The sequence below is a fragment of the Penicillium longicatenatum genome (genome assembly GCF_028827895.1).
Source record: "Penicillium longicatenatum strain IBT 33135 chromosome Unknown contig_4_segment0_segment0, whole genome shotgun sequence".
In the NCBI taxonomy this organism is placed as follows: Eukaryota; Fungi; Ascomycota; class Eurotiomycetes; order Eurotiales; family Aspergillaceae; genus Penicillium; species Penicillium longicatenatum.
Window position 1 is genome coordinate 137,282 of NW_026643122.1, and position 21,757 is coordinate 159,038.

The 21,757-nt window shown below is 49.9% G+C and overlaps 10 protein-coding genes across 10 annotated transcripts; 7 read left to right on the forward strand and 3 right to left on the reverse strand.

Moving 5' to 3' along the window:
• Positions 1-1,071: 1,071 nt before the first annotated feature.
• N7484_006838 (glycoside hydrolase family 92 protein) lies at positions 1,072-3,675 on the forward strand (the record flags this gene model as incomplete). The annotated part of the gene is made up of 6 exons (XM_057117225.1): positions 1,072-1,195; positions 1,243-1,275; positions 1,321-1,430; positions 1,479-2,311; positions 2,361-3,044; positions 3,093-3,675. 6 exons carry the CDS (start codon positions 1,072-1,074, stop codon positions 3,673-3,675), a joined length of 2,367 nt encoding a protein of 788 aa, XP_056970260.1.
• Positions 3,676-3,798: 123 nt separating this feature from the next.
• N7484_006839 (Gfo/Idh/MocA family protein) lies at positions 3,799-5,018 on the reverse strand (the record flags this gene model as incomplete). Its single annotated transcript, XM_057117226.1, has 3 exons — positions 3,799-4,527; positions 4,576-4,920; positions 4,977-5,018. 3 exons carry the CDS (start codon positions 5,016-5,018, stop codon positions 3,799-3,801), a joined length of 1,116 nt encoding a protein of 371 aa, XP_056970261.1.
• Positions 5,019-5,912: 894 nt separating this feature from the next.
• On the forward strand, positions 5,913-7,336 carry N7484_006840 (uncharacterized protein; the record flags this gene model as incomplete). Its single annotated transcript, XM_057117227.1, has 5 exons — positions 5,913-6,230; positions 6,285-6,879; positions 6,928-6,963; positions 7,066-7,123; positions 7,171-7,336. The coding sequence occupies 5 exons, from the start codon at positions 5,913-5,915 to the stop codon at positions 7,334-7,336; spliced, it is 1,173 nt and encodes a 390-aa protein (XP_056970262.1).
• A 334-nt stretch (positions 7,337-7,670) lies between these two features.
• lcp5 (small subunit rRNA maturation protein LCP5) lies at positions 7,671-8,792 on the reverse strand (the record flags this gene model as incomplete). Its single annotated transcript, XM_057117228.1, has 1 exon — positions 7,671-8,792. One exon carries the CDS (start codon positions 8,790-8,792, stop codon positions 7,671-7,673), a length of 1,122 nt encoding a protein of 373 aa, XP_056970263.1.
• A 272-nt stretch (positions 8,793-9,064) lies between these two features.
• N7484_006842 (transmembrane 9 family protein) lies at positions 9,065-11,157 on the forward strand (the record flags this gene model as incomplete). The annotated part of the gene is made up of 4 exons (XM_057117229.1): positions 9,065-10,172; positions 10,221-10,558; positions 10,606-11,041; positions 11,090-11,157. 4 exons carry the CDS (start codon positions 9,065-9,067, stop codon positions 11,155-11,157), a joined length of 1,950 nt encoding a protein of 649 aa, XP_056970264.1.
• A 568-nt stretch (positions 11,158-11,725) lies between these two features.
• On the forward strand, positions 11,726-12,482 carry N7484_006843 (EF-hand domain-containing protein; the record flags this gene model as incomplete). The annotated part of the gene is made up of 3 exons (XM_057117230.1): positions 11,726-11,736; positions 11,867-11,952; positions 12,007-12,482. 3 exons carry the CDS (start codon positions 11,726-11,728, stop codon positions 12,480-12,482), a joined length of 573 nt encoding a protein of 190 aa, XP_056970265.1.
• A 504-nt stretch (positions 12,483-12,986) lies between these two features.
• On the forward strand, positions 12,987-13,676 carry N7484_006844 (M24 family metallopeptidase; the record flags this gene model as incomplete). Its single annotated transcript, XM_057117231.1, has 1 exon — positions 12,987-13,676. The coding sequence occupies one exon, from the start codon at positions 12,987-12,989 to the stop codon at positions 13,674-13,676; it is 690 nt and encodes a 229-aa protein (XP_056970266.1).
• A 445-nt stretch (positions 13,677-14,121) lies between these two features.
• Positions 14,122-15,745, reverse strand: N7484_006845 (MFS transporter; the record flags this gene model as incomplete). Its single annotated transcript, XM_057117232.1, has 2 exons — positions 14,122-14,407; positions 14,466-15,745. The coding sequence occupies 2 exons, from the start codon at positions 15,743-15,745 to the stop codon at positions 14,122-14,124; spliced, it is 1,566 nt and encodes a 521-aa protein (XP_056970267.1).
• A 1,349-nt stretch (positions 15,746-17,094) lies between these two features.
• Positions 17,095-18,865, forward strand: N7484_006846 (uncharacterized protein; the record flags this gene model as incomplete). Its single annotated transcript, XM_057117233.1, has 2 exons — positions 17,095-17,120; positions 17,167-18,865. The coding sequence occupies 2 exons, from the start codon at positions 17,095-17,097 to the stop codon at positions 18,863-18,865; spliced, it is 1,725 nt and encodes a 574-aa protein (XP_056970268.1).
• Positions 18,866-19,046: 181 nt separating this feature from the next.
• N7484_006847 (putative 5'-nucleotidase) lies at positions 19,047-21,183 on the forward strand (the record flags this gene model as incomplete). Its single annotated transcript, XM_057117234.1, has 4 exons — positions 19,047-19,150; positions 19,197-19,407; positions 19,461-19,654; positions 19,704-21,183. The coding sequence occupies 4 exons, from the start codon at positions 19,047-19,049 to the stop codon at positions 21,181-21,183; spliced, it is 1,989 nt and encodes a 662-aa protein (XP_056970269.1).
• Between the last annotated feature and the right edge of the window lie 574 nt (positions 21,184-21,757).

Below are 21,757 nucleotides of genomic sequence, written 5' to 3' on the forward strand. Positions count from 1 at the left end.
TAGTGAATCGTGACAATAATCAGATTCGAATTGCATCTTATTTGCCTACCGCCATCCCGAGGTCCTAAGTTGGCCATTCAGGAGAGCACTGAGCTCTGCCCGTCATCGAGTATCTGCCAACCATTTTCTTCAAGACGGAGGTAATCATTGGCATCAAGTATTATTGGCTGAGGGTAAGGAGACCAGAATATACGTAGTTAGGTGGCGCTCAGAGTAGTTAAGTATTTATCTTCATGCTGGTGCCAGGTGGCGTCTGTGGACTCAATATGTGTTCCAGGGTTGTTTAAAACCTAATGAAATCTACCCGAAGTCATTAATGCAAGTGATTAGTAGATGGAAAAGATCGGATCTGCCGATTATATTTTGTTTGCAGGCTTGAAGTACATTAAGCCCTGAGAGTCCTCCTGGTGGTGTCCACGATCTAAATGGGAGCGCGGGTACGACAGCTTGGAACACAACTATGCGTTGTTTGTTCCCCTCAACGATTATCCATCGCAACGTAACGTGAAAAGGTTACATAGGAGGACCGAGTGCAAGTTCTCCACTTGTAGTTTGACGAATCTCCTCACTTCCGGTCCGGTCGCGTTCCCCGCGCAGAGTGATCCATTCGCCAATCCTGCCCGAGTCAACAAGGATCGACACTCTGCCAGGAACCCGGGGATACTGTGGCACACCAACCCAAACTTCTTTCAGTGTATTCTACGTCAGTCATGCGGTCACAGCCGCCCCGTGAGGTTGCTTTTTGGAAGCAATCACCCTGTTTGCCCATGAAGTAACTTGATATCGCACTGCTTGAGCCTGGTGCAAACTCCCAATGCCACATGTTCTCCTGCAGCCTAACCCAGATTTCGGCTGAATATATTATCCTTAATCTGCGGTATCAGCATGCCGATCGATGTGTGGAATGCTTCCCCGCGGCAGGTCACTTGATAAATAAGGGAGCTTGGCCCGCACAACGTTGATCTTGTTTCGGACGAATTTGTCGCATCATTTCAATCTTGGTTGTAAGGCCCAGATTGGATTGTTATTTCACACCTGGCGATCATGCTATCGAAAATATCCCGCCCCCACATGGAGGTGGCCAGTGTTATTACTGCGCTTCTTTATGCCCCAGCTGCTATAGCTTCGCAAAATGCCACTAATAGCTTTGATGTGCTAGATCATGTCGATCCATTCATTGGGACCGCAAATGGAGGTATGTCTGACGAGATATCGGCGTGGACCACGAGTTGACAAATTAAGGTCACGTTTTCGCAGGCGCAACACTGCCATTTGGTAAGTCTATTAATACGAAATGGTAGCAGAGCTAATAAAGAGCAGGTATGGCCAAAGCTGTTGCCGACACAGTAGGAGAGAACCAAGCTGGCTTTGCATATGACGACTCGACTGTGACGGGTTTCTCGCATATGCACGACTCCGGCACAGGTGGCGTATGTTTCCAACTGTACCCAAAGAGAGATAGGAACTGACAATTGCAGTCGCCATCTTTGGGTAATTTCCCCATCTTTGCCCAGCCTGCCTGTCCGCATGATGATATCAACCAATGTGCCTGGCAACAATCTGACAGAGCTGTGGCCTGGCTGAAAAATGACCATTCTCCGGTTGCCCGGCCTGGATACTTTGGTATCTCATTGGAGAATGGTATCCATGCAGAGATGACGACGACCAACCGATCGGCTTTGTATAGATTCACCTTTGAGCAATCTTCCAGCGCTTCGCTGAGCCCTGTGATTTTAGTAGACCTGATGGATCTACCGCAGTCACGAACCAATGGAACTGCAGTTGTGGATAAATCCACCGGACGGTTAAGCGGAAATGGTACTTTTAGCCCCAGCTTCGGCATTGGAACCTATGATCTGCATTTCTGCGTTGATTTCAAAGGCGCTGATCTCCGCGACACGGGTGTTTGGACTAGAAATCGAGCAAACTTCAGTCAAGAATTTGTTTCAATGCTAGCTGACGGCACGAACAGCCCGGCCACTCTATCAGGTGGTACATTTGCTAGGTTCCACGCCCCCCAAAATAACACAATTTTGGCCCGCGTTGGTGTAAGCTTCATTAGTGTCAGCCAAGCCTGTGAAAACGCCGAGAAGGAGCAACCTGACTTTGACTTTGATGGGACAGTGGCAATAGCTGAAAATGCTTGGAGGAAGAAGCTGAACGTTGTCTCCATTGATGCGGAGGGAGTCTCGAAAGATCTACAGACGGTTTTCTGGAGCGGAGCTTACAGGTCCTTCATCAGCCCTCAGGACTACACGGGCGAGAATCCTCTCTGGAAGAGCGATGAGCCATACTATGACAGCTATTACTGGTGAGTCCAAGCAAGCTTTCAAAACGCAGTATCAGGCTAAGTAAAACAGCATTTGGGACTCCTATCGCAGCATTCACCCACTCTTAACCTTGGTCGATCCAGTCTCGCAGTCCCTCATGATGCGCAGTCTTGTAGACACTTACCGGCATGAAGGCTATCTACCTGACTGTCGCATGTCCCTGTGCAAAGGCTTTACCCAGGGAGGCTCTAACGCGGATGTAGTCTTGGCAGACGCCTATCTGAAACAGGTCCCTGGAATTGATTGGGATACTGCCTATGAGGCTGTTGTTAAGGATGCCGAAGTTGAGCCCAAAAACTGGAATGTAGAGGGACGCGGTGGCTTGCACAGCTGGAAAGGCCTTGGGTACATCCCATTTGACGACTACGATCCCTATGGTGTGGGGACGCATACTCGAAGCGTATCGCGAACAGTGGAGTACGCATACAACGACTTCTGCATCGCTGAGATGGCTAAGAGAATGGGACACTCGGCCGACCACGAGAAATACGTTGCGCGTTCTGGTAACTGGGACAACGTGTTCAAAGCAGACCAGAAGTCCAGCATTAATGGAGTCGATACTGGTTTCACCGGTTTCCTGCAGCCTCGCTATACGAACGGTACTTGGGGCTACCAGAATCCCATATTCTGCAGCCCTCTTCTGAACTTTACCTCTTGCTACCTGAACCCTACCGGTCATGAGACATATGAGGGAAGCACTTGGCTGTATACCTTGTATGTTCTATTTCCCTATTGATGTTCACGGTCCCTAATTGCTTACAGCTATGTTCCGCACGATATGGGAGCCTTGGTTCAGAGCCTTGGTGGAATGGAGAGCTTCACCTCTCGACTGCAATTCTTTCACGAGTCTGGACTTCTGTACGTAGGCGATGAGCAGTCCTTCCTCACTGTCTTCCAGTTCCACTATTCCGGACGCCCCGCACTGTCTGCTAAGTACAGCCACTCATACATCCCATCTCAATTCAACACCACAGTTGAAGGCATTGCTGGTAACGACGATAGCGGAGCTATGGGATCATTTGTCGTCTTAAGCATGATGGGCCTTTGGCCAGTTCCAGGTCAGGATGTCTATCTTATTACTCCGCCATATTTTAGGGAGGTGAACATCACCAATGGTATCACTGGCAAGGTTGCGACAGTCCGGAACGTGAACTTTGACTCCAATTATGAATCAATCTATATTCAAAGTGTCACCTGGAATGGGAAACCCTGGACGAAGAATTGGGTCACTCATGACTTCTTTGCGGAAGGTGGAGTTCTTGAATTGGAGCTGGGCACGAAGGAGAGCAAATGGGGAACAAATATCAAAGACTTGCCTCCTAGTCTGTCAGACTATCACGCTTAGGACTTTACTGATATGGTATGTTTAAAGCACGATACTCATCGCATAGAGAATCTGATTGTTCTTGACAAGTTCTCCATGTGTATATCCCTTTTCTTGGAGCCATACCTCCACGAGATAGGTCTCCTAATTCAGTCTCTCTCCACTTCCATTGAAGCGAACCACCTCCCCAGTAAGCAGGGCATGCTGAAGAGCCTGTGCTATCTTCATGGCCATGATGCCAGTCTCAAGCTTCACAGGCACAGGAGTATCTTTCAATATAGACTCCACAAACTCATTGGCCTCAAGCGCGAAAGCATCCTGGAACCGCTGCCAGTACTCCGGCTGGACCTCATGACGCATGCCAAGCTCATCAGCAAGAACCACATTGTTCTGCTGGGGTACAACGTTCACCATCAGCTTCCCATCAGTTCCAATAATCTCTGTGCAGACATCATGCTCATGTGCCTGCGTGCGAGAACAGTAGAAGTAGGCAATCTTTCCGCCCAGGAACTCAACAACTCCGACCGCATTGTCCACATCTGAAAGAGCCTTAAGCTCTGGATGGTGCTGGAGGGTACCCACTGCCCAGCAGGCTTTGGGGAGAGGGTTTGCCAGGTACCAAAGGGACAAATCGATGTCGTGAATACAGCAATCTATAAATATGCCGCCATTGCGAGAGGCGTATCGGACAAAGAAACCAGTCCTGTCACGGAGATCACAAGTATTAGATCTGACCATGAAGGGACTTCCAATTGCTTGCTTTTCGTAAATCTTTTCCCCTGCATCGCGGTAGGAAGCATCGACTCGTCGAGAAAAGCCGGCCATGACCTTTAGGTGCGGATTTTCTTTGGCAGCGTCCACAACAGATTGAGCCTGAAGGAATTAGTCTGCACTGAATACCCTTGAATTAAGAAGACTTACCTCAGCAATATCAGTGCTCAAGGGTTTCTCGCAGAGGACATGGATATTCTTTGCAATAGCGGCCAGCGATTGGCTACTGTGGACATCGGTGCTTAAGAGAAAGGTCTTAGTGTTTCCGGCCATGGTGAAGGAGCAGATCTGAATAATATACCTAGTAGAGATCCACACGGCCTGTAGACCCGGCTGTTCCAGCATTTCATCGTAGTTATCATATATTTTGATCCCGAACTCACGGTACTCGGGGTTGAGTGTGGCCCATTTGATTTCACTGGGGTCAGTGCTGCAGACAGCTACCACATGTGCTTTTGGAACACGGTAGAGTAGAGTGTCAACATGGCGTTTGCCCTGGGATTGTATGAGCTTGCCGTTAAGGGATCATCTCAGCATGAAATTTCACTTACCATACGACCAAGGCCGACGACCGCGATCTGGAGACGCTGCATAGCTCGAATTTAAATGGTAGGAAGCTGAAATGAAGATTCCAAGGCTGACAGTCCACTAGATTAACATGCCAGCCTTTAAAGTTGAGAAAAACGTAGATCCATGAGGGCAAAATAGTCCTTGTATGTAGACATCGCCGCTTGCTACCATTTGCAGAATGAGGTGATGACATCGATGTCAATACTATATTTACTGGGGCAGAGCAGCCTGTTCAAAATTTTGCCGATTGCGTGTGAAGAGTGATATTTACCATGAGTATTCATGCTACTGAAATTCCCATTTCGAGTAGAAGGCGGCGAAGATCGACGCGGGGGAGTGGAGATTCCCATGCGGGGTAATTAATCCCCCAATTTTCCTACTTAAGGTAACCGTCGCCGCGTCACTCCTTTGCCGGTTTGTCTCCAGAGTCCAATGGCTCTCTTCCTGGATTGAAGAATAACTGCAGTCAATATGTCGAGCAGTATCATGAAGGCCCCATGCTTGAATTGCCGAGGTAAAGGTCTTCTTCTTCAATCTCAGCCTTGACTAATACCCGATAGACAGTCACCAGAAGTGTATGTACTGACTTCTGGCTATATATCAGGACTTATCTTCTCATGCTTTGATGAGCAGATGATAAGCGAAGACCTGTTTGCCGAAGATGCCAGAACAGAGGGCTTGACTGTCGCCCTGTGCAAAGGAAAGCCGTCTTTCGGAATGGCTCAACAGCCAACCTAGAGGGGAATTTCACACAAGGCCAGACGTGGGTAAACAGTAAGCCCAAATCGTGGAAAAATACATGTCCTTCAGCCTCGAGTCAATCTCCCGGTACAGGAAACACGGTTTGGGGAAATGGCGAGATAGATACCTCGCCCAAGCCCAGTGAAGTCGACCTCGATCGGGATATTGCGCCAAATATGGTGGAATCGTCATCCCTCCAGAAAGACAGCAATGTCAACAGGACCAACCCTGATAGGACTGTGCCATTGGATCCATATCATGAACAACATTTAACACAAAGCTTTCCTATCCATGTGCTATCCCCTCCACAGTCGTCACTTACCAGCGTTAACTTGCACTGCTATTCGGATTCCTACTGTATTCAAAGTGGAGAAAGACGACTTCCGCTGGATGGCAGTCCTATGTCCACGTGTGGAAAGGATGTTGTCGATTCATTCGGAACGGTGCAGGAGTCTTGTCTGATGAGGTATTTTATAGAAGAACTCTCTCCATGGGTAAGAGGTATCGCTAGTCTCTTTTGATATTAATGTCTCACTAATGGTCTTCAGTTTGACCACTGTGATGACCGTCGACATTTCCAACTAGAAGTGCCTCGACGTGCCTACTGTCCCACACTTAAGAACGCAATATTTGCAGTGGCTGCGCGCCATTTAGGCCGTCTTCCAAAATACAAAACCTCTCGTGGTATTGTGTATTGTGGACAATCACTTCCCGATTTGAAAAAGTCCAGCGCCCTTGAGTATATGTTAAAATGCATCCCCGATCTCATTCAATTCCCTGAGATTCAAGATCCACTTGACCAAGAAAACATCATGGCCGCTACTGTGATTCTACGCCAATACGAAGAGATGGAGGAGGAAATGGACGAAGTCAATCAGGTCGACGGAAGAGTCAACTTCTTGGCAATCACAAAAGCCATCATAGACTCTATGATTGCATCTCCTCTCGATCAATCGTTGGCAAATGCAGCGTATTGGGTCACTGTTCGACAAGAGATTTACTACGCGCTCACAAGAAAGACTGTTCCGCATCTACGCTTTGATTGGCAGCCTAATCACCCTCGCCCTGTGGCCAACAATTTCATTTTATTCACAGGGGAGGTTGCTCAATGGCGGTGGGGGAAGCAAATACCGGAAGAATGGGGTAAATTTCATGTCTCCCATATACGAGGAAGTTTACTAACCCTACTAGCACGACTCAAGCTAAAAGAACAGCAGCTGGTGCAAGGTTCCATCGGAGAGCTTGAGCCAATCCTTGAACTTAAACCGGACAGATCAAAAGGATATATATTCCCTACTACATGGTAAAGCTTTGATTTCCAAGTAACAGCTGTGCAGCACCTTCGGCTCGCCCAGCTTATCTTGGTGGCGGAAAACCCAAACCTTGAGTAAGTTCGATCTTTGATGAATAGCAAGAGGTATGCTGACTGGTAAGAAATGCAACTCGTGCTATGCATCGCAAGGCTGAGGCCCAGGTCCGCTCGACTGTACTGGAAATCTGCGGTCTTGCTATTGACCATCCTCGAATAAAGCCTGCATTAGTCAATGCAGTTATTGCGATTACTTTGTACGGTGAATACTTCACAGATCCCGTAGAATGAGATGCATTGGTGGACATCATCAAGAGAACCAAGGATGTGCATGCCTGGCCTATCTACCAGAAAGTCCAACGACAATGGGAAATGATCGATAACGCAGAGATTTGACTTTGAATCGGGCTAGTACCGACGAAAGGCCTTCAATCTTTATAAACAGGGTGTTTCCCCGAGGTCTCGGATCAGTATCAATTGCTTCGCATTGTCGATTGCGCAAGCCCATAGATAGTGAAATTCCCAGAAGAATGGATTCCATGCTCAATAAATACAAATTTCCCCACACCAACTCCGGCGATGATCATAGTCTCGCAGTAAAAGAAAAGGTATCGTTACAGATCCACTACCGTTTCCAACTATCAATCTTCTTGCGGCGCTTGTCAAAGATCTCACCCATGCCCACGCCATCATCGCGCTGTCCATCCTCGTTCTTTCGCTTCCGGCTCTTGTCCAAAGCGCCGCTGTTCTTACCCCGTCGGGTAAGACGCTCAATACGATCGGCTCCCTCTGTAAGTCCCTTCCATTCGTCTCCGCCGTAAGTTTGACGATCACGACCACGTCGCTTGGACTCCTCCTTCTTAGTCTCCTTTGGTAGACGGACAAAGTTGCTTTCTTCGTAACGTGCTCGGTCGGCCTCCCACTCGCGATCTTTCTTGGTCTTGGTTTCGCGGCCACCGGCAAGAATGGTGCTACCGATGCTGGGTTCGGCCATGGGCGCGGATGACATCTCGGAGTTGACGAATTCGTCGATAACATTAGAGCGGCGGGGTCGGCGATCCTCGCGCTCGCGACGCTCGGTGGTGGGAAGGGACGTGGGCATAATCCTGGGTGGACGGTAAATGCCATCACTGGGCTCTTCGCGTTTGGCTCTGGCTTGTTGCTTGGGCTCAACCTTAGCTTTCGAGATTGCCGCAATATTGGGACGATACGCCATCTCATCTACGTCATCCTCGTCGCTATCGCTGTCGTCTTCGCTACCGTCTGAGGATACTTCGTCACCGGTATCCTTGGCTTTGGGCTTCGCAGTCTTCTTGCTGGACGAAATCTGGGTGCGCTCGGAGCGCTCTGCATCCTCCGCCGCCTTGACCACCTTATCAACCTGGTACTTCAACCGTCCTTCCAACGGGCGTACGCCGCGGTCAAGGAATACCCGTAGCTCGATCAACTTTTTCACGGCGTCATCGCGGAGCGAATCATTAGATGTTTCTGAGTCATCAGACTTCAATTGGGATGATTGTCGTAGTTGAAAGATTATCAAGAAGACGAGGTTGTGAAGGTAGGAGAGAAGAATTTCGCTTTTCGTATCGAGGAGGGAGATACCATCTTGCGGAGGCTCGATCGAGATGTCGGAGGGTGTGTCCTTGTGGGCTGATGGTAGTGAGGAAGTAGCACTAGTCAAACATGATGAGAGGGTCTCGAGGAGCGTTGACAAGCTGTTGCGCGACGGCGCAATCTCGGAAGCCATGGTGATCGTTGAATTCGACTTGTTGCCGGGAAATTTTTTTTTTGGTTTTCGGTCTTATCAGTAAGTAGTTATCACCACGTGACCGAAAGCAACGTGTAGGCAGCACGAACACCGTCATCTCCTGTTCTCAGCCGCGTCTCGTTAAATAGGCCGTGAATCGTTCTGGCCTCAATTGTACACGCCGCGTGGACTGGAGTTCAGCATACTTTCATCCACACGTAACTGACGAAAGCAAAGCCTCGCCATATATGCTGATCTAGGCAGTATCCAAGATGCGGTTCACCGATCGAAACTCCCTTGTTGCTTCCATATTCCTCGCAATCCCTTCCTTCTCGTCCGCCTTCTACCTCCCCGGTGTCGCCCCAACATCCTACGATCAGGGTCAGAGCGTCCCTCTCTTTGTTAATCATCTGACACCCGGCCTCTCCCGAGATGATCAACTTCACTCTGTCTTTTCATACGACTACTACCATCCGGCCTTTCACTTCTGTCGACCCGAAGATGGTGCAAAGGATGTGAGGGAATCTCTGGGTAGTATTCTCTTTGGAGACCGCATTCAAACCTCTCCGCTGGACTTGCACATGGCTCAAGATGAAGAATGTAAAGCTATTTGTGGAGAGGTCAAGTTTGATGCCCGCAGCGCCAAGTTTGTCAACCGCCGGATTTCCCAAGGATACAACATCAACTGGCTTGTGGATGGACTGCCAGGCGCGCAGTTGAACATGGACGAAAATACCCAAACTCAATTCTACAGTCCTGGTTTCGCTTTGGGTGACCTGGACGAAAATGGACAAGCTGTGCTGAACAACCATTTCAACATTCTTATCGACTACCACCGTGTCGGATATGGCGGCAAGGACAAGCTTCGTGTGGTCGGCGTCCTTGTCCAGCCCGAGTCACGCGCTGATTCCCGGCTCCTGGATGACGGCACAGCTCACTGCGGCACCAAAGGAGCCTTGGTCACTCTGAATGAAGATGGAGAGGGTGAGACTCCGGTCACCTGGACCTACAGTGTTCAATGGAAAGAATCCTCTACTGCCTGGGCCACCCGGTGGGATAAATATCTCCATGTCTACGACCCGAAGATTCATTGGTTCTCCCTCATCAACTCCGCCGTCTTTGTTGTCTTCTTGGTGGGCATGGTCAGCATGATTCTTGTCCGGGCTCTTAAAAAGGACATTGCCCGTTACAACCGGCTAGATTCAATCAATCTGGACGATCTGGATGGCACCTCTGCTGCCGTCGAAGATGGAATTCAGGAGGATTCAGGATGGAAGCTAGTCCACGGTGATGTTTTCCGATGCCCCAAGTCCCCTCTTCTACTGAGTGTGCTGCTGGGCAATGGCGCTCAGCTCTTCATGATGACTGGCATGACTGTCGGTAAGTAATACCCTGGATCACTGGTTGACTGCGTACTAATCTTGACAGCATTCGCACTTCTTGGTCTCCTCTCTCCCGCCAACCGTGGATTCCTAGCTACTGCCATTCTTTTGATTTATGCCATTTTTGGTGCTATTAGTGGATACGTGTCGGCACGTTGCTACAAGTCCTTCGGCGGCGAGGCCTGGAAGCGCAACATCATCATGACCCCCTTGTTGATCCCTGGGTTTATCTTTTGCACTTTCTTCTTGCTTAATTTGTTCGTGTGGGCCAAGGGTTCCAGCGGCGCTGTACCATTCAGTACCATGCTGGCCCTGGTTCTCATTTGGTTCGTCATCAGCGTTCCGTTGAGTGTTGCCGGCAGCTGGGTTGGATTTAGACAAAAGGTAGGGCCGTCTGTCCACAGTTTCGCTATTATGCTAATCATTTCTAGGCTATTGAGGGTCCGACTAAAACCAACCAGATTCCCCGTCAAGTGCCTCCAATGGTTGGTAGTCTTCGAACTATCCCATCTATCCTCCTAACGGGTATCCTGCCCTTTGGAGCCATCTTTGTGGAGCTCTATTTCATCATGACCTCGCTTTGGACCAACAAAATCTATTACATGTTTGGGTTCCTGTTCCTGTGCTACGGTCTGATGATCATCACGTCCGCAGCCACCACGGTTCTACTGGTATACTTCTTGCTGTGCGCCGAGAACTACCGGTGGCACTGGCGTGCCTTTGCGGGTGCCGGTATGGCCGGTGGGTATGTGTTCCTGAACGCACTCATCTTCTGGGCTACCCGAGTAAGCTTTGGCGGTATCACCGGAGCGGTGCTTTATGTGGGCTACTCAGCCTTGATAGGTTTCGTCGTATTCATTCTAACTGGTTTGTTACCCCGAGAACTTGACTTGGATCAACACTGACATTTTTCAGGCTCTATCGGTTTTTTCGCCAGTTGGGCATTTGTGCAACGAATCTATGGCTCTATTAAGGTGGATTGATCTTGAGCCTTGGAAGCCGACCTCTTCCCCTTTCTTATTCGTCCCATTTGTCCCGTTCGTCGTATTGATAATCTAACGGAAGCATTGTTTTGCGAGGAGATAGAGCTTTTGGCTTTTTGAGATTTCACTCATGATTAGGAATGAGGAGTACTTGTATATATAAACCTTGGTAGGAATGAACCTATTTCCAGATCGTCGTATGAATAAGTGGAGCCAAACGCCAAATAACGTAGTCGTGTCATGCCAAGCCCCAGACGGTCTGGACTCCTCGCCACTTCAGGTGCTTTCCCTTCCATTCTTTATTTTTCCTTGATTATTCCTCCCGAGGTGCTCGAGACGACTTCACTTTCTGCATCCTTGGTCATTTCGAAGAATCTCTGCGTGTGGACTGGTGACCTCGGAACTCCCGCCAGCACAGCCACACTTCCCCCTCGTTCTACCCCGCGTCTTCCGTTCACTTGCTTTTCTTCAAAGCCACCGTTCGTCCCTGCCGATCCTCTTTCGGCTTGCATGCGCTTCAGACCGTTTACTTGAGACCTGCCACAATTTTGAATCTGTGTGTTCGATCATGGGTAAATCGTAAGTAGCGATGCGCCTTCCCGCGCGAGACCGGAAGTGTTTGAAGTCTGCGGCTCGCCTGTGCAATCATGCGCATGGCTACGCCTGGCTCGTTTCCATTGCGCATTTCGAGACTAACGAAGTACTATAGACAGTCGAAGCTGTCGCCTACGCAGCTTGATGAGCTGCAGCGAGCAACCCACTTCGACAAGAAGGAGCTACAGCAATGGTACAAAGGTATGGGTGAATCTCACTATGAGGGTGGATAGGCTCTAATCACCGGATCTACAGGCTTCCTCAAGGACTGCCCGTCAGGCACATTGACCAAAGAGGAGTTCCAAAAGATTTACCGGCAATTCTTCCCCTTCGGCGATCCGTCCTCCTTCGCAAATTATGTCTTCCGAGTGTTTGATTCGGACAACAGTGGAATGATTGATTTCAAGGAGTTTATCTGCGCGCTTTCGGTGACATCCCGCGGAAAGATGGAGGACAAGCTGGATTGGGCTTTCCAACTGTACGATATCGATGGCGACGGCAAGATCACATACGATGAGATGCTGGCTATTGTCGAGGCGATCTATAAGATGGTGGGCTCCATGGTGAAGCTGCCCGAGGATGAGGATACACCGGAGAAGCGCGTGCGAAAGATCTTCCGCATGATGGACAAGGATGAGAATGGCAGCTTGGACCTCGCTGAATTCAAGGAAGGCTCCGCAAGGGACGAGACTATCGTGTCAGCTCTGTCATTATATGACGGTTTAGTCTGAAATGCCTGGCGATCATGAAGCTGGCAGAATGGTGGATCGAACTGGCTAGAGCGATCATTTTTGAAACCGGCGCAATTGTCATTTATCTTTTGGGGGAATCCTGTTTACTTTGCATTGGCACTTTTCTCTGTTCTGGCCAAGCTTTCTCCATTTATTTACGCGCTTGTGTACAATCATATCCAGATGGCATGCGACTACACTATGTCAAGTGGGTCTCTCCTATTCAGGTTAAGCTTAAATCACGTTGTAATGTGTATACATAAGGGCCAAAAGTACTGCGCCCCACTGTCTTTGATTTGCAGCGTGAGGCGCTGATTTGGAAACGTTTCATGTCCGTTACTGAATAATACCAAAGTGTTCGAATTTCCGAGGTACTCGGGATTGTACTAAAATTAAATTAGTCACGACCAAATTGAACCAATTATAAAAATTTGAATTACCAACAACTACTTTAACATCTTCAACTCCTTTGCCTGCCACCGCCAGAATCAAGAATACCTAGCCATGGCGACAACCGAAGCGGAGCGCGCCGCCAACCTTCAAGATGCACAGGACAAAGCCGTCCAGCTGTTCATCGAGATCGAACGGGATCTCATTCGCCCCGGTGTCAGCGAGAAGACACTCAACACCGAGATCTACGATCTCGGCTTCAAGCGTTACGGCATCAAAACCCATTGGCACAAGCGAGTCATTCGCAGTGGACCCAACACATTATGTCCTTTCTCCGATAATCCTCCAGACCGCATCATTGAAGCCGACGATATCCTCGTCGTAGATCTGGGACCCGTCTTCGAAGCCTGGGAAGCTGACTTCGGGCGCACCTACGTCCTCGGCAACGATCCTCATAAGCTCAAGCTGCGCGACTCACTGCAGCCGGTTTGGGACATTGTCAAGGCGAAATATGACCAAAATCCCGATATGTCTGGTGAAGAACTTTACGACGTTGCATCTGGAGTTGCGGGGGAATACGGCTTTGATTTCGGAGCTGATATTGCGGGGCATCTGGTTGGCTCGTTTCCCCATGAGCGGATTCCAAAGGACCGGACTACGCTTTATATTACGAAGGGCAATAACGAGACTATGAACAAACCGGGTAAAGATGGATTTAAACGCCATTGGATCTTGGAGATTCACCTTCGCAATACTGCGCTTGGCTTTGGGGGGTTTATTGAGCAGCTACTGACAGTTGGATAATGGTATCGGGTGCAAATCGGAGCTGCCACAACGCACGCGTGAGGGCTTACAATAGGCAGAGTTATTGAGTCTTCCTTTCAGCATTCCCATTTTGAAGGTCTGCATGAGATTTGTTTTCATAGGGAGGAGAATTTGCTGCTTCTGATTAGGTGAGTTTCAACTATTGCTATTCATTCCAAGTTGTTGGGGTTACATGCATGGCATCATCGGGCATAGACTGATAAGGTATATCGTTGAGAAGCTTGGTGTAAGGAGGTCCAGCACTTGTGGCTCGCAGCACAATTAACGATCTCGTCAGTGACTCTGGACCCAATCATGGGGTCTATGAAGGATGACAAAATCGATTATTTGATCCCGAAACCGGTAGGTAATTTCTAAAGGAGAAGAATGCATGTGTCATATTAAAGTTACATTTTCGAAAAGAAAAAGGTTTGTTTTTAGAGATTCATAATCCTTTCCCGCGACATTGTTTCCAACTCGCTATCATGAAGAGAATTGAAATCAACAGCCCCAACCCAGCTAAACCAATGCCCATATATAAGGCCCCATGATATCCCCGGAGTACTTCTCTACCTGCGTCGTTGACATGGGTCTCCACCGTACCTGCAAACCCAAGGCCAAGAGAAATGGAGTAGTTGACAGTTGTGGCGACGAGAGAAGCTGCAAGCCCTTGGTGGTGCTTCGGCATGGAATTACTGAGGATAAGTGTTCCAGACGGGAAGGACATATCCCTAAGGCAAATGTGTTAGCACATGACGAGTGAATGATGAGTGGCTAGGGAGCACTAACATTCCCCAAGATGTGATAAGGCTCACAACAAATGCCTGAGCCCAGTAAATCTGATTGACAGGGACAGTGGCGAAGATTGATAGTCCGGCCGTGAAGAAGACCATGGCAAAAAACATTATTACGCTTGCAGGCAATCGGCCAAGCAAGAACCCCGTAATCAGAGCTGCAACTGAACCACTAGCCGCTGCTCCAGACCATTTGGCTGTTGCCAATAGCGGTGAATCTCCTTTGATTACTTCCATGAACTGATAGAAGTAATAGATGATAATGCCAAAGCTAGACCAGCCTGCTGCGATACAACCAAGCACCCATGCGAGTTTTCCGGTAAAGACTGATCGAGGCAGTAATGGGCACATTGCTTTGCGCTCTATGGCCGCAAAAGCCCCAAGGCAAAGAAATCCGACAATCAAGAGCACAAAGGTATAAGGATTCTCCCAGCCTACTAAGGCAGCCTGGTTCCAGCTGAAGTTGATCAAGACAAGACCAGAAATTCCTGCTGTGGCACCAAGCAAATCTAACCTTTCAGTCAAGCGAAGATTGTCGTTAAACGTAGGTTGTGGGGCGTATGCAATGACAAGCCATCCCAGAACTGCCAGGGCTGCACAAGCCATCCCCATGACCCAATATCCCCAGGGCCACCATGCGAGCTGAGCAAAAAGGGAAGAAAACACACCCCCAACAACGAAACCCCCAGGAGCGGTGGCACCGAACAGGCTGAAGATCATCTCCTTTCGGAGGCCCGGCGGATAGGTTCGACCCAAGATCGCAATAGCGTTCGGTAGCAACATGGCGGGCCCAATTCCTTGAAGAGCTCTGCAAAAATTAAAGAAGACCTGATTCGACCAGACACTGAACCCAGCCAGGACCGACCAAAGGCTGAACCAGCTAAAGCCAATGACGAACATTAGTCGGTGACCGTAGACATCGCCCAGTCTGCCTGCCACCAAAATAAAGGTCCCCACAGTTAAACTATAGCTAGCGGCGTACCAACTCAAGGAAGCAGGGTTGGTGATCCCGAAGCTATCCCCGATGATATGGACTGGGGCAATAGACATGCAGAGGCCGGCCTGGGTCATAAACTGCGCCATACACACCACGCTTACAAAGGCAGCTTCTTTGAGCAGGCCATCAGGAGGTTGAAAATGCGACTGTGAGGTTTCCAGGCGAGTTAAAGCCTCGGGGTCGGTGTCACGTCTCGGCTTGTGTAGATCGGTCGAACCACCTATCGAGCCGCATGTCGATTCTGAGCGAAATGAGTTGTGATCCATGATAACATTCATATTTTGAGTTAACATTAAAATCGAACATCCAGGCTTGGTAGACATTTATACTTACCGATACGTCATGTGGATCCTGAACTTCCGTCGGGAGTTGTAGGTTAAAACGGGCCGTCGGCATTTGTCAAGTTTGAACCGACCAGCTGAATCATCTTTACAAGCCCCTACCTATGAAGCTCTTGTATGTTTGTTTTTTGTGATTGATCTGGGTATGTAGGAGCCACCTATCGAAGAAGATCAAGTAGGGAGATGAAAAGCCAGAGCTTGCTTTGGGCGCCTTGCTGTCTTTCCATCCAGAGTGGTGGAAATGGAGCCTCCTTGATTGCGTCAAGATAAGACAGCACGACTTGCGACCTTCTTTTGCAGCTTGAAAGAGTCAAACTGGCTCAATAGTCTTTTCATTCAAGGTTTTCGGGACGTGGTGATACAAAAGAGATTTGCGATGCAGAGGGTCTTCTGCTGGCACGTTTGAGATCGATGGAGCTGGATGTCATCATCACCATTGTGCTGCGGTGTCCTGGCCATCGCTGGCATTAGATTAAAACATCAACATTCAAAGTGAGTGGAATGAGAAGTCAGTAAGGAGAGATGTGAGAAGGGAGCAGTCAGGAGTAAGAAGAGGGAAAATAAGACTATCAAGCTATATAGAGGGCTTTTGAATTTCTGTTTATGACCGAAGTCTATGTTTGAAATCACAGGTTATTCTAGGTGGCTTCCATTATCCATTGCGTACTAGATTGGACTATCAACAGCTCCTTATCTATTTCATTCCTTCTTCCGCTTCTCTTCCTCAACTCCCAATCCAAGTGATCCTCATCGTTACGCTCAGTTTATCAGTATGCCATAGTCAGTATTGACTAGAAGACCGGGAGGACTTGATTCCAGCTGCGTGGTTCAAAAAGGCATGGTGAACTTGTTTATCCTGAACTTTTGTCTTCAATCGATTTTATTATGCTCATCTCTAGCAAATTCCACCACTGAGATCCAGGATCATCCAGACGCAGTAATGGGCCAGTTGCAGTGTACCGTGGCTACCCCATCTATCTCAATCACATACCAGTGTAGAGTATAGAGTAATTATGACACTTCATCTAAAGAACAATCCGGGGTTGATGCGAATCAAATCATCCCACTGGTGGATGGCCATTTTACCCGTGGGAGTCGAGATCTTTTAACCGGAGTATGTAATCCGCCAGCATGTGATAGAAAAACCGGGCGGGGGTGGAGCTCATGCTATTTCTCTCTTTCAGTTAAAATGCCCTCGCTTGGGCTTTCTCTCTTGGAGCTAGCTGTTGCTAACCTTCGCCTTCACTGCAGTGTCCTTCGTTGCAGAGACTTGTAGGGCCACAGGCATGGCGCCCATTGTCTTTATTGTCAGGTTCGTTCCCCGCACTGTCTCGTCGTTTCAGGACTGACCTCGCCAGGCATGGTGCGCGTCTTGATGCTGCCGACAAAGACTGGCATTTGACCTCCCCAACTCCCTACGACCCTCCTCTCTGCTACGGTGGCTGGGTCCAGTCTCGGGCCTTGGGGGTCCGCATCGCGAGTCTCTTGCAAACATCTGACTTCGTAGGGACAAAGCCCGACGAATCCCCGGAGGTCCCGACCAGTCCGCATCCATCCCTCGCCTCGGATCTCTACAGCCGGTACAACGTGATCATCCATACCTCCCCCTACCTCCGATGTCTGCAGACTTCCATCGCCATCAGCGCAGGTCTGAGCCAGTCACGCCCAAGCACCGAAGACCCTGAAGACCCCCTGGTAGACACCGTGAGTCCAGATCTGCGGCCTTTGGTGCGCGTCGACGCTGTTTTGGGGGAATGGCTATCTCCCGACTACTTTGACCAAATCACGCCACCGCCTGGCTCGGATCGGATGGTCGCTTTGGCCAAGACAGAACTGCTGCGTCGGGGTGAAATACTTCCGTCGGTGCGGGAAGGGACCCGGGCATTATCAGGCCACTTCCCGGGTGGCTGGGGGAGCCAGTCTCATCCTACGTCCCCGAATGAGGACGACAACGCTGCGCAAGGACCTTTATCGGCAGGAAATGCTCGTCAACGCGCGAGTACCTTTGACGTGCCCCAGGGCCACGCTCCCGCCGGCCTGGATATCAACCGCCCAGCCAAGTCCAATGCCTCTTACGTGGCTCCAACGCCTGGCTACGCGGTTTCTCCTGCAGACCGCATTCCCTCGGGGTATGTCACCCATGCGCGCGACGCTTGTGCCAAGATCGACTACCAGTGGGATAGTATGCGGGCACCCTATTGGGGCACTGGCGGGGAGTATGGGGAGGAATGGAGCTCCATGCAGGAGCGCGTTAGTGATAGCTTTCAACAGATGATGGAGTGGTACCAAAAGCCGGAATCGACTGCTCGATCCAGAGCGACCACCAATGATGCATTGCGCAAAGATCGCTCTGCCCAGACCGTTATCATCATCGTTACTCACGGTGCGGGTTGCAATGCCTTGATCAACTCTTTGGCTGGTCACCCCGTTCTATTGGACATTGGCACTGCCTCGGTGACGCTGGCTGTGCCACGAAACCGGTTGCCAATCGACACGCCTGATTACGACCGGTCGACGAAATCGTTTGACCCGGTTGATCGACCAATCTCGCACGACTATACACTGCAGCTGGTGGCGTCCACTGACCACCTACGGCCAGGAAGCAACCCCTCCCAGCTGACCTCCCTCACATCTCTCTCCGCACCCCAACCACCACCGCAACCATTTCGCAATCGCCTCGGCTCCCGGCCTCAACCCCTCCAAGGATCGTTCCCGCTTGGTCCTATTGCAGGGGCCACGATGAGCCCTCGTGGATGGTCTCTCGCTCACCGTCCATCGACCTCGGAAGTCCCTCGGGCGTCTGGACTTTGGGGCGCCATGGCCTCGCCTGTCGAGAAAGACGAGGAGCCGGAAGATTTCGTCCCCAATTTCGGGGACCAGCGACCCGTGAGCCATGACTCTCCTCTGCCTGATGGACCTGTGGACCGAACGGGGTGGACCAAACAATTGCCTAAGCGAACGCTCTCCCAGCGAGGTCTCTGGGGAAGTGCCCCGTCCCTGGAGAATCGGGACTCGGCATCGAGACGACGATGGACCTTGGCGGAACAGAAGCTATGATCTACGACCATTTCAATTTAATTTCAGGATACCTCTTTTGCATGGCGCCGGTTTGATATTATGTACATAGCGAGCTCAATTCCAACCAATCATTGTCTCCAGATTACTACCCCACCTTCCTCCAAGTTCCGTACTTTGGAACATAACTATCACCCCTCACGACTTCAACTCTATCAACATCATGCAGTCCGACGGACTTTCGATCACGTATTCATCGGTCCCTGAGGCTGACCGCCCCAATCCCGATTTACGTTTGATTCACTTCAATGATGTGTATCATGTTGAGTATGAGAGCCATTGACTAAACCCCGTGTTGTGCTAAATCATTTAGATCTGGGTCGGCGGAACCAATTGGCGGTGTCGCCCGTTTCCAATCCCTTATAGACTACTACCGTGACGACGTGCGCTTTGCAGGCCAGCCTGATATCCTCACCTTCTTCTCAGGCGATGCATTCAACCCTAGTCTGGAGAGCTCCGTTACCAAGGGCAGGCATATGGTACCCTTTCTGAATAACATTGGTATTGACGTCGCTTGCGTCGGGGTAGGCTGCTTACTGGCTCCTGTTATCGAGTTGGACATTGCTGACACGGTCAGAATCACGATCTTGATTTTGGAGTAGCTCAGCTCCGACATCTAGCATCGGCTTGTCACTTTCCTTGGCTCCTAGCCAACGTACTTGACCCTGCTCTTGGTGACGGTGTCTCGATTGCCAATTGCGGGGCAACGAGCATGCTGACATCTTCAAATGGGATCCAAATTGGGGTGATCGGCCTTGGCGAAAGAGAATGGTAATGATCCTTCACTTTCAATTCCCCACAGATGATAACTTTTTCTTAGGCTAGGAACGATCAACTCTCTGCCCCCCAACCTAATCTACAAATCGGCGACGCAAACAGCCAAAGAGTTAGCACCGCAACTCCGTGAACAAGGAGCGGAGATCATCGTCATTGTTTCTCACCAGCGTGAACCGAATGATAATAAATTAGCGACCAATTTACCTGCAGGATTGGTCGACATCATCCTCGGCGGTCATGATCACTATTACTCACATACCGTAATCAACGGTGTTCATGTGTTGCGCTCTGGTACCGACTTTAAGCAATTGAGCTATATCGAAGCTTTCCGAAACTCCAATGGGGCTCCAGGCTGGCAGTTTAATATCACAAGGCGAGATGTCGTGCGATCTATTCCCGAGGCTCCGGCAACGGTTGCCATGGTCGATCGCCTAACCGCAAGCCTCAAGGCCAAGGTAGAGAAGCCGATAGGGTTTACAGTTACTCCGCTGGATGCTCGATTTTCTACAGTCAGACAGCATGAAAGCAACATTGGGAACTTTGTATGCGACCTTATGCGTTTATACCATTCAGCTGATTGTGCAATGATGGCGGGTGGCACTATTCGTGGCGACCAGATATATCCGGCGGGTATATTACGCCTAAAAGACGTGCTGAACTGCTTTCCTTTTGAGGACCCTGTTGTCCTTCTACGAGTACGCGGCCAGGCCTTGATCGATGCGCTCGAAAATGGAGTCAGTGAGCTTCCTGCACTTGAAGGACGCTTTTGCCAGGTAAGTGGCTTATCGTATGGTTTCGATCGATCAGCTCCGCCGATGTCACGCATTACATTTGCTCGGATCGGGGGCCAGCCTATTGACCCCGAGCATAAGTATACCCTAGCGACGCGTGGCTACATGGCCCGTGGAAAGGACGGGTTTGCATCATTGCTAGTCCAGTCTGAAGACGGAGAAGCCGAGGAGCTAGTCTGTGAAGAGAATGGGGTCCTTATCAGCACGATCCTGCGCCAGTACTTCCTGAGTTTGAAAGTCATCAGCAAATGGACCCGTTGGTGTGCCAGTCTGAACCGGCACTGGGATTCAGTTCATAGCGACCTCCACCGTGACGGTTGGGTGAAACCACCCTCTACTTCTGCGTCGCCAGTATCTGAAAAGGCGCCCAGGAATCACTTGACCCGACCACCCCTTTCGAGAACAGGTCGAGAGTCCTATTACTACGGGCGTTTCCCGCATGAAGTCGAGCAGCGTACTGCCAATTCTGACGGAAGCAATAGCGATGCCATGGACTCGGATTCGGACGAGGATCCCGATGTTCTTCCTTCCCCGGACACCAACTATGTCACGCTTCGGGCCTTGTCCTCGGCTGACGAAGAACGTCGTCTGAGATTGGCGCGGTGGGTGATTAGCCGATGGACGCGCCGCGCTGGCGTGTGCTCGTCACTAAGTGAAAGTGATAGCGAGGCGCCTGTATGGACATCTGGTATCTCGCCTAAGCTGGAGGGTCGCATTATAGAGGTTCCGTAGCTACATCAATAGATTCATCATCAGCTCTATGGCCCGACGATTCCAAGATTGGAAAACTCAGAAGCCGAAATCTGAAATGCCGTTCAAACGCCGACCCCGCATACCCCACATTTCTCATTCTTGGAATGTGCATCTGAAGTCTATGAACGATTTACCGCCGAGCTGGAGGTTATTTCTATGAAGTTCGCGGCTAATACTTGAATGAATGTATGGAATTCCGGAATACGTAGATCTATGCAATAGTTCGGTTGAGTCACAAGTATAACCAAGGCAATTAGGTTGTCATCTTCCACATGGATATTTCCAGTCTCAACCTTGGCTGCTTCGTAATGTAGGACCTGAGAAGTGACCACCTTGGAACCCTGGAGCACCTAGGTCCGTGGAATTACAATATCACAACCTTTACGTGGGAGGGCGTATACAACCTTCCAACTTGGCCGCCGGCGTTTGCCAGAGCTCCTGCGAGCATCTCATTGGTGGATAAATCATCAGATCCCCAGTGTGCCGATTCGGATGCAAAACAGCCCGAAATCGGCACGGCTATTAGTTTTCAGATTGTCTATGAGCTCTCGCC